This window comes from Xiphophorus hellerii, chromosome 19, assembly GCF_003331165.1.
Source record: "Xiphophorus hellerii strain 12219 chromosome 19, Xiphophorus_hellerii-4.1, whole genome shotgun sequence".
Classification (NCBI taxonomy): Eukaryota; Metazoa; Chordata; class Actinopteri; order Cyprinodontiformes; family Poeciliidae; genus Xiphophorus; species Xiphophorus hellerii.
Genome location: NC_045690.1, coordinates 28,011,570 through 28,024,953, shown reverse-complemented (window position 1 = coordinate 28,024,953; position 13,384 = coordinate 28,011,570). Strand labels below are relative to the sequence as shown.

Sequence of the window (13,384 nt, the reverse complement as noted above, 5' to 3'; positions counted from 1 at the left end):
CTGTGGTATTGTTTATTAAAGGTCTAGTGTTGACCAAAGAAAACTAATGAAGTTAATTTTTCACTAACTTTATTAGTGAAAAACATCTTTGTGCAACTGATGGCTACATTAATAAATATTTAAATTTGTTGTGATTTTGTATGCAAATTAGAAAAACATTATCAGTCCATTTCAAAAGAGTACACCAGTGACAATTTACATGCTGTATAGTTCAAAATAACATTGGAGAAAAATATTGTCATATATCTCATGTATCGTGATATATTAAAAGAATTTATAAATAAATAAAATACTGGCTGACGGGGTGATGATGCATTTCAATAATTGAACAAGAGGCAGGGTACAGATTACCAATCCATGGAAAGTAACACAAGATAAGCAAGCACACACGCTTTCTCACATAGGGCCAGTTAACTTAACCTAAAACAACTCTCATGGCTACTCTGCAAGGGGAAGCCAGGGTAGCCAGAGAAAACTCATACATGCATGGGAGAAAATGCAAACCCCATCCAGAAAGAAGCAAGGCTGGGATTAGAACCCAGGACCTAATTGCTCCAAGGCAACAGTGAAAAGTGTTAAGAAGTGTTTTAGATTGATTTTATTTTTACAGTATCAACCTACTTTAGTCTTGGCATCTTTAAATGAAGATGCCAAGAGAGTCATTTCTACAGGCAATATGGTTAGATGGATGGATGGATGGGTTCCAATAGGACCTCACTTCAAGAATCCAGCCCTATTCCTTTAACGTTTAACAAGTTCTGATTAACTCGTGGAACATTTATCATACTATTGCTAATTGTTGTGAAATGGAATAAAGTGAATCTAAATACTTTAGTAAAGAAAGGTTTCTAGGTTAAAGATACAACACTTCAAAACATTTTACTTAGTTTTGTAGTCAGCTTCTGTTCACATTTTATATGGATGTAAATGAGACAATGATTAAATACAAACTTTAAATAAAAAGTCTTTACAACACATAGGAATTTAGGAATTTTGCATCCCAATTAGCAAAATTATGCATAATTGGGCGGAACTCCAACCAGAAGATGGCAGCAAATGGCTTCCAGTACCAGGATTGTCAAAACTACCCAATAACAAGCTGCAAAAAATAAATGAATATTAAGAATGTGAAATTCATGACATGTGTCATTCATTGAGTACTTCTTGAAATTAAGTATTATAAATTAAATATTAAACAGTTTTTTCACATTTATGTAATTTGGAAGAATACAGATAAAACTGCTGTGATTTGATAGCTAGAAGAATATTCTATTCAACAATTTTATTTCTAGAGTATAGAGGGCCACATAAAATTTTTTTGGCAGGCTGGATTTGTGCTTTACATGACCCACTAATGCCTGCCATAGTTGACTGCATACATTACCTTTTCTTTGTGGTGGTGGTGGTGTGATCCACGTTTTTTTTCCTAACGTGCCGCTAAGACAGAAAAACTGGCATTACTCAGGTCTCAGCATCAGGAAATGGCTTTGTACTTTTTTGGCGACTAGAGGACCCCAAAGTGCTTCACACTATAGTCATTCACGCACACACTCACACACTGTTGGCAAGCTGCCCTTGGGCAGTCTGACAGAGGCGAGACTGCTTCCAGGTCCACCGGCCCTCTGACCCCCACCAGCAGGTAAGTCAGGTGAAGTGTCTTGGCCAAAGACAGAACGACAGAGGCAGGTGAAGCGGGGATCGAACCAGCAGCCTGCTGAATGCGGAGCGAACTCCTACCATTGTTGGAACCGAAAATATGGGATTTTGTGTAATTTCGAATCCTTTCACATCTTTGAAATATATGTATAACATTCTCCTGCCCTAGAGCTTGTGTCTTGGAATCATATGTAAAATTCACACACTTGTTCTTCATTAAGAACAATACTGTGCACTAGGTGCACAGGGTAGATCTTTTCTTGCTTAGTTTTTCTCATGTTGAAGAACCTCTGAGTGCCTCCATGTGGTAGATAATTACTAGCCAATTCATTCAGAAAACAGAAAAAGCTGTCAGCTTTCAGTTTTTAATGCTGCAGTGTCAAAGTCCATACTTTCTAAGTTCACACTTAGAATGATTATAGTTGGTGGTTAATGTTTTTGGATTGCATTTTAAGCTGTGGCTTCAAACATAAACTTTAATTGTATAAATTCAGCCTTAGGTGAAGCAAGCAAACAGAGAAATCTTTAACAGTCACTTGGGTAAAAGGCCACGTAGCATAGTCCTGCTCCACTGACAACTTGCACAAAAGTAGAAAAACACTGAATGAACAGGCACCAATGAGACACCAAAGTACACAAAGTATAGCATTAGTGCAAGAGGAAATTTTCACTGCAGAGCGACAAAAACAGTACCTTGTCCTCAGAGTAACAGTCCTCATGGAAATCATGAATGTTAGTTTTGTGGTCTACATGCACCTTTAGATATCAGAAGAGATGTTTGGATATGACTTGTTCTGAATATTACATCAAGATGAAGAGAAAGGATACCAATACTGCAGTTCAATAACTGCTGGGTAGAAGTTAGACGACATTCTCATGAACACTTGACATAGTGCACAATCACAAAAAATACTTACACAGACGAAGCATGGTACAATCAAAATGACCAGAAAGATCTAAAAAAGGAAGAAAAAGAAAATTTCACAACAGCACCTGGTGCTTTTTTTGTGTTTGCTTCTTTTTAAAGTCAGTTTTCTTTTTCTGATCTTTTAATCATCTTCCAGGGTGGTTTCCATGACAACTTGATCAGCGATTATGTAACCAGGTGGTTCCACTGAAGAACTGGCATCCCTTCCATCCATAGACCAGTGTTCAGGAGCGGTGTAGCTGTGGGAGAAGTGTATGTGGTCACTTATAGTTCTGACAAATTAAAACCAGGATACTCACCCAAAGCTTATCTCGAAAATGGATAAGCAACAAGCAAAAACATGACAACACATGCAGGAGCATCGGAGACAGTTAGTATTAGAAGCAGTGATGAGGCCAAGTTATGGAGGTTTTCAAAGAAAGTTTGAATCTTAAGGACTACATACCATTTGGCAAAAAAAAAGTCCAAATTCAAAATTCTTATAGGGGCAGTAGTCTGTGTTTTCCAGCCACAGAGCACAATCAAGTAACTAGTAGTAGTTATGTTACTTTAAAATGTTATAAAAATGCCCTATATATCAAATATGACTGTAAAGAAATTTGACTTTATAATCTAACATATTTAAATTGAACCACAGTCTCTTTAAGAATGTTCTGCTCCTTCCAACACTACACCTACAGAAAGTCATCACAGCATCGCTCCTCCTTGACAATGTTTTACCAGCGTTGAAATACTATACTGAGAAGTATAATGAACTCAGCTGATACGCTATTCCATCAGGTACAGTATTTGCTAATTGCTGCTGGCTAGTCTGAAGGAGCTGAGAGTGGGGGGTGGCAGAGGGGTGGAAAGTAGGAAGTAAGAACCTTGGAAACTGCAGCTCTGAAGTGGACGTTTGTCCTTGAAAGCAGTGCTCAGTTCCTCCAAGCATTTTGTACAGAATTCTCTTGCCACAAGAGATTAAAGGATTTCTCAAACATGCTATAATCAAGGCTATATTTATAAATCAAAAACATCCAGGTATGTTCTTGATAATGGAATAACATTACAAGGAAAAGCTAAAACAATCAATTATGCATAGTACTACCCCTTTAAGGTATGAAAAATTGTAAATGACTTGTACTTGTACAGCACTTTATCAGGTCCAGAAAATCTGACTGAACAGAGTCCAGTCAATAAAAACAGGATGCTAAGATAACCTAGTCTAACAGATGATTGAAGGTTCCCCACTAAAGAAAGAGCTTCACTGACCATTCCACTCTCCTGTTGCTTAAACACAATTCAGATCAAGGTAAGCATTGGGAAATTTACTGTCCTTTGGTCCAAAATGGCACATTATCTAAATTACTGTTCAAGCTTGTTTCTGGGCATTTGGTCTTGCTCTGGGTGGGGTTTTGGTGGGATGGGGGTACACCACAGGTTAGAATCAAATCTTGTAGTGTGGTTGTTGTGTGAAGACACTACATTCAGTCATTCACACATTATATCACAGCTACCCTTGCCCCCCCTTACCACCACCACCAGTAAGAAGGATGAAGTGCCTTGCCCAAGGACACTTTGGGGGCTCAAACCAGAAACCCACACAGTTGCAGGACAAACTCCTACCACAGTCGCCATGGCTACCCCATGTAAAAAATATTGATGTATATCCAACATGTCATGTTAGTATTATGTGAAAGCACATTACATTAATGTTGAATTACACGAGTGCTAGACTTCTGAAACTTACTCCTCACTTTTCATTTGAAATCCTATTACAGGTAGAGGAGAGGACAAGAGGCCTTGAGACTGCATGTGTCTAACCATCATATGGTCTTCAACTTGTTCCCCTGGAGGCACCATAGAATTATCATTACTGGAACTGGTGGTGAAGGTCTGATCTACATCAGCCTGCAGGTAAAATGGAGGGGGAGGGTGGTCACAGTAGGTCTCAGAGGTCGGCGAGGACGCAGCAGTTTGACTGCTGCTGCTGGATGTGTTGGCATCCAGCATTTCCAGGAGAAGGTTGTACACCAGAACCACGTTCTTCTTCTTCATGGTCGACAAGTGGTCCATGCCTTTGTTGCTGTGGAGAGAGAAGGTGAAGAACTGAAAAAGCCATGTTCACTATGTCTTCTCTGAAACTCAAAAGAAACTGTCTCATGTTTCATTTGATGTATTTCAGTGTATTGTAATGGAATTCTATGTTACAAATTACATGGGAGGTGTTAAAAGTTTGAATATTGTTTTAGAACTTAAGCCTGCTTTAAATTTCTCCATAGCCATTTCCCTGACCTATCTGCAGTGTTTATGATAACGGTTGATTGCTAGTGTTCCCAAATACACTAACACTAAAATTAGTGTTAGTGTTCCAGCTGGTGGAGTTTAGGTATCACTTACATAAACCAGTAAGTGAAACATTTTGATGTTAAACTTAGAAACCAAGTTAGACATCAGATCACACATTTCCCCTCTCATTACAACCACAGAGTGGTCAAAAAATTCTACAATTTAAACTAACTGGAGAAATTTGATTAAAACATTAAAATACTTTGTAGCAGTTATACTTGAAAAGCTCCCACTCCAAACTGTGAGGAAATGGGATGGTAGAATGCATTCTACTGTGCTGAGCTTGACAACAGGGGAAAGAAACAGCAGAAATCTGATTGGAATTACAACATGCTAAGATGTTAAGACAATGTTAAGACATGTTAAGATATCATCACAATAAATGGGTGAAAACAGATGGCACACTATTTGTGAAAAAAGTTCAATTGTGAACAATTTTGTGTTGGTCTGTTACATAAATCTCAGTGATATACACTAAGGATTGTGGTTGGAATGTGACAGAATGGGAAGTTCAATGAGTGAGAGATTCTGACATATATGGATGCTTCTTCATTATGTCATTTTCAGATGTGTGCACCTGACATGACGAATGTGGGAGAGCAGCATAGTGAGGTGGCCAAGGCGAAGAGTTTGCTGCTGCGTGGACAATCCCAGTTTGGAAATGGCCCAAACTAGAGCATCAATGACTGAGTCCAGAAGGTGCAGCAGCTTGTTCCTGCTCTCTAGTTCCTCCGTAGTCTGTGGGGAGTTTGTACATAGATCTGAAAAAACAAACAAACATATTTTACATACATTTTAAACTCAACAACACTGTCCTTGGCAGCCCTATCCCAGTAAATTCAACCCAAAGTCAAACTCATAAAACCTACAATATTGTCAAAGATTTACTGACCTAAGCATGCTAAATACTGCCATCAGTGGCTCCAACTGATAGCAGCTTGACTTACCTTCTCAATTACTCAGCATTTTTAATTGCCCACTTTGGGGCACACACAGTTGATCTTAAAACATAGAAAAACATAAATAAGTACAAGTTAATATCATGGTCATCTTGATAGAATTGATCATTGTGGATACCTCTCGCTTCATATTTGTTTGTGCATACATCAAAGCAAGACACAAACAATTCCTCATTTCCTTTCCTCACATTTAGATCTAGATTTGTTAGATCTAGATCTGTTTGATCTAGATCAGTTATCTGATTTCCATAGAAACAGTTAACAGTCTTCTTTTGCTGGAGACCATGTCTCTGGTCCCTCCGCCCAAGCTGCTTCTCCGCCTACATCTGCCATCTTCAAACCTCTGAACTGTTTCCCCCTGATTTTATCAAAAGATGTTTTTTCTCATGATGTTTTGACATCATGAGAAAGATGAAACCCTCCACTTGTGAGCCTTACCCAGCCTCCTTCGAAAAATCACAAATCACCGCCTCAAGTTCTCCGATACCTCTCTTAAAATCCACTCTCTCTAATCTGGTCATGACCCCTTCATCTTAAAGATAGCCAAAATCAGATCATGCTTCAAAAAACCCACTCTTGACCCAGAAGTCCTTTCAAATTACAGACCTATATCCAATCTGCCCTTCATATCATACAGCACAGAGACCGCGCTTGTGAGTCGGAAATGACCCCCTGATGTAATATGATCCTGACTCTCCCTCCCTCCTCATCCTCCTGCTGCTTTCTACAGTCGATCATGGCATCTTATTCAACCAGCTTCAACTCAATACAAGATGCACTGACATTGCCCTCCATTGGTTCCAGTACTTACCTCCCAAATCAGATAAAATTAATCGCCATGAGTTAGTCCACATCAAATCCAAACACAGTCATCCTCAGTATTCCTCAGGGTTCAATCCTTGGTCCCAACCTCTTTATTCTTTACCTCCTTCCCAATTGGTTAAGTCATCAACCGTCATGGTTTGTCCATTCACTGCTATTTCTGATGACACGCAGCTTTATGTGAATGCCACTGCTGTAACCAGGATAGATAAAGCATAAAGCATCCTCATCAAAACTTGTCTAGAGAAGATAAGGTCATAGATAGCGCACTATTTTCTCCAACTCAACAGCTCCAAAACTGAAGCCATTCTAGTTGGCACATCTCATCATCCACAAACAGCAAGAGACATGTTGTCTAAACATTGTTTTTCAAGTCCATTAATCTTGAATTTCGAGTTTTAACTTAATACTGCAATTTAAACTAAATAATTATTTCACAATATAAAATAAAAAAAATATCCTGACCTAGTTAAAGAGCACACATTTCTTTATTTTTTCACTCACAATATAAAGATAAAATGAGTACTTAATTTACTGTAGAATAATTTCAATTTTTGTTTCAAATTGCATAAACAAAACTTCTAACTGAATAAAGAATTATATTAAACATCACAATGAATTCTGGAATGCCCTCCCTGACGCCACAATGCACTGACTATTTTACAAAAGGCATTTCTTTTTAGCAAAATTTTGGTTCATTTTCTTAGATATTGGCTTTAATCTCTTTTATTTATTTATTTAATAATTATTCATGTTTGAGAAATCCTTTAATCTCCTGTGGCAACCATTCACCTGTGCAAAATGCCTGGGTGGACCTTGGAATCTGAGGCTCCTCCTCGGAGTTACTAACAAAAGTCTGAATTACAGCCATATAGTAGAAAAAAACAGCTATAGTAAGATACTACTGCCTCATGAAGTGTGAGGTTTGCATGTTTCTACAGAGCCTTTATTCTGATCATCTGGCTCATCAACAAACCCAAAGACTGTTTGTTTGTAACAAACACTCAGGATGAAAAACTAGACAATGGACGAGAGGATAAGCTATAAATCAACCTGTCCACCTATAATGAGTACAGAGGACACATGAAAGAGGAGAGACACAACTTTCTTCTTATCTAAATTCATCATTCCCTTTACCTCCGGATTTTTCCTCCACCTTTCACCATATCTCTTCTTGCACAATTTGCCCTCTTTTGGAAGACCAGCCAAGCTGCAGCAGAGCAGAATCAATAGAGAGCAGACCCTGGCAGAGTGGTGTGTTCTGTTGGGAGGAGGAAACTTTGTTCGAAAAGGTCAGTCACCTCCATGAAACCTGTAACATGTCTGCTGGTCAGGAGGAGGGGCAGGAAGAGGGTGCTGTGACCACTGGAAACCACTGCACCCCGTACTGGCAGGTCATTTCATCCACATATTCCTACAAATCAGTAGAAAAAAGCTCTCTGCATGGGTGTTTACCCAAACCTAACCATGACTTGTGGTGATTGCTGCTAAATAGTGCTGCAGCCAACAAATGAGCCACTACTCCTTAAAATACTGAATTTTATTCAGCAATATTGTAATTCGATATGGGACTTCCATATGGTGCATAATCTGTACTTGTATAATACATTATGAAGTCCAGAGGACACCAAAGCTCCCCACACTATGTTCAGTCATTCACACACTGATAGTGGCAAGTTACTGGAAAGTAGCCTGACCCCCACCAGCAGACAAGGCGGTGAAGTAACTTCCTCAAGGACACAAGGGCAGAGATGGCTGGCGAGTGGATTGAGCCAGTGACCCATTCCTGCCACCATTGTTTCATGATTGTTGTTCCTTGTGGTAATTAAATAATGCCACAGCCACCATTTTCTTTGTTGTCAAATGGGGAGGGAAAGTAAAATATTCTTTCAATAAGCTAGTTTAGCAAATCATCTTATTAAAAGAATATTTCATTTTCCCTTATGCTTTGCACTGTGAACAAGTTGTTTGAACACCAAATACAAAAAACAAATATGTTTTTTTTGTTAGCTTTCAGAGCTAATCATGCCTCATTTCAATTAATCAAAACAAACCTCAGTACATATTTACATTGAACTGTGATATTATTGCATTGTTTATTAGTTATTGGTTTCAGTTTATCTTGATTGGTTCCTTTTTATAATTTTTTCCCTTCACGGTTTATTAGTTTTTCTTAATCTTTTCATTTTCCTTGGTAGTTTAGCCATGCTGTTTGAATATATCAGTTCACAAGTTCCCCTTTTCATTCAATGTTCATACCACATCTTACCATGCAGTTTTTCATAAAACAACAGTTGAAAGAGACTGAAAGTTGTTTAGCTATTATTTCCCAATAATCAAGTGGTTCCCCTGCTTGATAATTTCTTTTAAATTATTAACTTTGTTAGTAACTGCCTTTAGCACATATTAACAGTTATTTATAGCCAAACCAATCTATTGTTGCACAATACTAGCAGACTGCTAAAAGTCCTGCTTTTAGAGAGGCAGTCACACTAATGATGATCAGTTGATCTTTTCATTCTTTTTTCTTCAAATTATACTATTGAGAGAGTCTTGTGCTTATGCTGGGGGTAAAACAATATTTTACCAATTTAGTCAAATGTTGTTTTCCCCCAGCATAATAGTCTTGTTTCTGAATAGTCTTGTTTTCATTTTAGAAAATGTTGTTTGGTGTTTCAGCCTTTTTTAATGTATGTGAACCAGAGATGTGGTGACTGTCACTAACCCTCCATGTTCAAGATTATGACAGCAACAACAACAAAGCTGAGGGTCAAACTTATCTAGGTTATGTAAGGACCTAAAGCACACATTGCTTTACTGATTACACAGCACCAAGCACACTTTGTATCTTCACGCAACCTTGGTACAGATTTGTTGTCATGATGTTTTTTTGTGTATGTGTTGGTGATACTCACTAGAGTTGAGCAGGATCATGGCCTTGAGGCAGACATACTCCTCCCTCTGCAACTTGAGCTCCCGAAAGCGAGAGGTTGCTGCAAGAAGCATGTCGAAAATCTCCATGATGCCCTCCACACACTGTCCCTCCTCCCTGAAGAGACACAGAGTAAGAAATGGTAAATTACTGGGATAGCGCTCTATCAAATCCATAAGACCCCAAAGCGCCTTACTCTACATTCAGTAATTCACACATTGATGGTGGTAAGCTACTGGGAAGTAGTCACAGATGTCTGGCGCCACCTGTCTCTGACCACCACTACCAGGCAAGGCACCTTGCCCAACGACACAACGACAGAGGCAGTCAGAGCGTGAATCGAACCAGCAACCCACCAATTGTGAGGTAAATTCCTACCACCGTTGCCACCATTGACGAAGAAGCAAAAAAAGATAGATGCTTGGTTAGTCCAACAAGATGGCGATCGGGAAAAAAAGCATTAATAAACCAAAATAATCCCAGCACTTCATAAACACCGACTAGTTGGCCTGATTGCAAGACTGATTTATAAGGTTGCATATATTGGGGAATTTTTCTGCTATAATCCAAGAGCACACATTTTCAGTCTGGAAGCTTGAGAGCAAGTTTTGAGAACAAAAGACATGAAATCAGGATTTCATGCCCATGAAATCCTGATTTCATATCTTTCTTCTCAAAACTTGTAATGAGTGTACTCAAAACTTCTCCTTGCACTCAGACTTAGTCTCTGCTCGCTTATGAAAGACGGAACTACCTTTTGGCACAGTCACCTGGCAATCTCTCAGCCAATAGAATGGAAATGTTGTCCTGGGTGCGTTTATTTCCTTCTAGCAGGTGTGGCTGTGTGGCTACTATCAAGTGTATCAACCAGCGCCACCCACTGGATGTGGGTTTCTGCTCCGTGTTACACTATACATCTGCCAGCAGTGTGCTACTAATCGCTAACAGCTACTGATCTTAGGCAGGATTTTGTTCACCCAACCAAAGGCAACATAGTCATAACATAATAGAGATCTATATAGATAGATAGATGGATGGAGATTGCATCCAAGGAGAAGTTTTGAATACAAGTTACAAGTTTTGAGAAGAAAGACATAAAGTCCTGCTTTCAAAATGAAAAGGTAAGCAAAAGTATTAAGAGTTCTGAGAATAAATAACATGAAATCCTGCTTTCAGACAGAAAATATGTGCTTTTGGTTTATGGCAGGAAAATTCCACCAAGCAAGCAGAGAGTTTTGCAAGCAAAGATTTGCTCCAAGGAGAGACTAAGTCTTAGTGCAAGGAAAGGTTTTGAGTGCAATCATTATAAGTTTGGAGAAGAAAGACATGAATCCTGCTTTCAAAACAAAAATGCAAGCAACAGTATTAAAGGTTTTGAGAGCAAAAGACATTAAAACCTGCTTTCAGACTGAAAATGTGTGCTCATAAACTTTTAGTCGTCTGCTTCTACAGTCAGAGCGAGGTGGGTAGAGTGAACCGAAGAGCGAGAATGGGGGGCCAAGGGAATGGTGGCGTGGGAGGAAAGAGGGGAGGAGGATTTGAAGAAGAAGGAGAGACGGTGGGGGAGGCCTGGGGGGGGCTAGCATATCGTTAGAAGGGGGGGGGGGGGGGGGGGGGGCAAAGAAGAAGGGGGCCCTGGGGATTGAAGGAGAGATGGTGGGGGGGCTAGCATACCATTGAGTGTGGAGGTGGAGGCGGACGGACGGACAGCGTGTTGCAAGAAGGGGGAGGAGGTCTGAATGTATGCTAACCCCTTTGACTCCCCAGATATGCTATTTTATTTATATAATTATAAGTAATTTCCACTATCTGGTCATTATCAGAGGATAATGACCAGATAGTGGAAATTACTTACAAAAAAAATCCCATGAAAATCACATGTGACTTTCACATGTTATCACATGTGACTTTCACATGTGACCACATGAAAACCCCACATGTGGTTCACACAACTTTTTCATGTGAATGATGTGTGAAAGATGTGAATCATATGTGAAAGCACATGTATACGTGTGATTTTGGAGCGTTTCGTGGTGAAATCACGTGATTCACATGTAATTCACATGTGATTTGAATGTGATTCACATGCAACATCTTCATGCATTTCAACATAAATTAGTGTTGTCACAAGTTAGGATGCACAATTATATTGGTTGACCTACAAAGTTTGGAAGTGAGATGAGCACAATATAATCCAATCACTGTGTGCTAAAATTGCAAGTATTTATTTGGTACAGAAAGAAAGTCTGTAGTTCAGTCTGATTAGGGCATCCAAATCTGACATTGTAGGAATTCTCTTTCACTTTCACAGGGGATCTTCCTGCAGATGTCCTTGTTTTCTTTAGAGTGGTTGTTTGCTTTTGAAAGAAATTGCAGACGCATTCAAATTGCATTCAGTCTCCGCGGGAGGGGATGTAATCTGACAGTTTTGTCATCCATCAATGCTATGAAATCACAGTTAATCTGTAAACACATATAAAAAGCAATTATTTTCTTCAATGCACTGTAGAACAATAATAAGATCACCCAAATTAATGTACCTTTAGTTCACTGCTTATGGTAGTAAGAAAATACTGATTGCAAACAACATAAATGCAATCTCCTATATTGGGGGAGAAAGGAAGTTTGCCTTTAAACAATAAAAAACAGGATTGATTAGGATATTAGTACCAACACCGATTTATAAATGCAGTTTAGTTATAGTAAAAGGTATTACACATGGCACACAAAAAGAAACATTGTATGGAACAACAATGGGGTCATTTTGTTATTTTCATTATTTATCTATTTACTTGCCTATTTATTTACATCCATCCATCTATCACAACATTCTGCTTTTCTATTGGTTGTGCAGACAACATCACATCACCCTGTGGTCAAAGTTCAAGGCGGGAGTGATCCTAACCAGGACTTTTTATTTTACAAATAACTTTAAACATTAATTTTGATCTAGTGAATTACAACTGCAGCCTATATCATTTCCGCACCTGGACGATAACTGTACTATTTGCACTGGGTATGTGATGAAATTTCAATCTTGAGATGATATATTATACAGTGCAGGTAAATGATTTTATGATTATGAAACAGTTTTCATTTTTGTCCGACATTGTACCACTAACATAGCAGTGCACATCAGTTGGTGTTAGCTAAACAGTGAGGACGTCCCACGATCAGAACAACCGATTAACCTTTCTCTCTTTTGCAGAAGTAAAAGTTATTGGCACGCCAATCATATTGTATCTCTGTAATACAGTCTCTGCTATAATTTTTCCTTGGAAAACTTTCAAATGAAAAAAGGAAACAACCCCATCAGGGATAATTCCGGCAAACAACAGCTGTTTACAACCTTTATTAAATGAATGTGATGTAACATTGCGAGACACATCCTCCGTCGATGTCAGCTAAAAACATGCTAACAGCTAGCTGTAGCCATTACACTAGACATTAAACTATCCATCTTGTTTTACTCACCTTTTGTTCTTTAATTTAAAAAATGGCATCTTCGAAGACTACGGAGCCCCCTAGGGGACATGGGGAATTTTTTTTCTTTTGCGTTACCTCGCAAAACTTTTGCTTTCCCTCGCAAAACCTTTTGCGTTACCTCGCAAAACTTTTGCGTTACCTCGCAAAACCTTTTGCGTTACCTCGCAAAACTTTTGCCTTACCTCGCAATACTGTACTGGTCAGTTATGCAGCATAATTGAATACTGTAAGCCTTTCTTACGGTGGGCGCCGTACTTTCTGCTTTAATATAAG

At 38.9% G+C, this 13,384-nt stretch overlaps 1 protein-coding gene across 6 annotated transcripts in view; it reads right to left on the bottom strand.

Annotated features, from left to right (window-relative positions):
• Window positions 1–1,399: 1,399 nt before the first annotated feature.
• esr2b (estrogen receptor 2b) overlaps window positions 1,400–13,384 on the bottom strand; it is a 71,477-nt gene continuing 59,492 nt past the window's right edge. For 3 of the 6 annotated variants that reach the window (XM_032548130.1, XM_032548132.1, XM_032548131.1), the window contains 4 exons: window positions 9,609–9,742; window positions 5,490–5,673; window positions 4,314–4,649; window positions 1,400–2,823 (listed from right to left, as the gene is read on the bottom strand). In XM_032548130.1, coding sequence (XP_032404021.1) covers window positions 2,706–2,823; window positions 4,314–4,649; window positions 5,490–5,673; window positions 9,609–9,742 — 772 coding nt within the window. In that variant the 3' untranslated portion in view covers window positions 1,400–2,705. Of the gene's footprint in view, window positions 2,824–4,313; window positions 4,650–5,489; window positions 5,674–5,859; window positions 6,887–7,480; window positions 7,955–9,608; window positions 9,743–13,384 lie in introns of those variants that run through there. The other 3 variants (XR_004336898.1, XR_004336899.1, XM_032548133.1) reach the window with 3 other exon arrangements.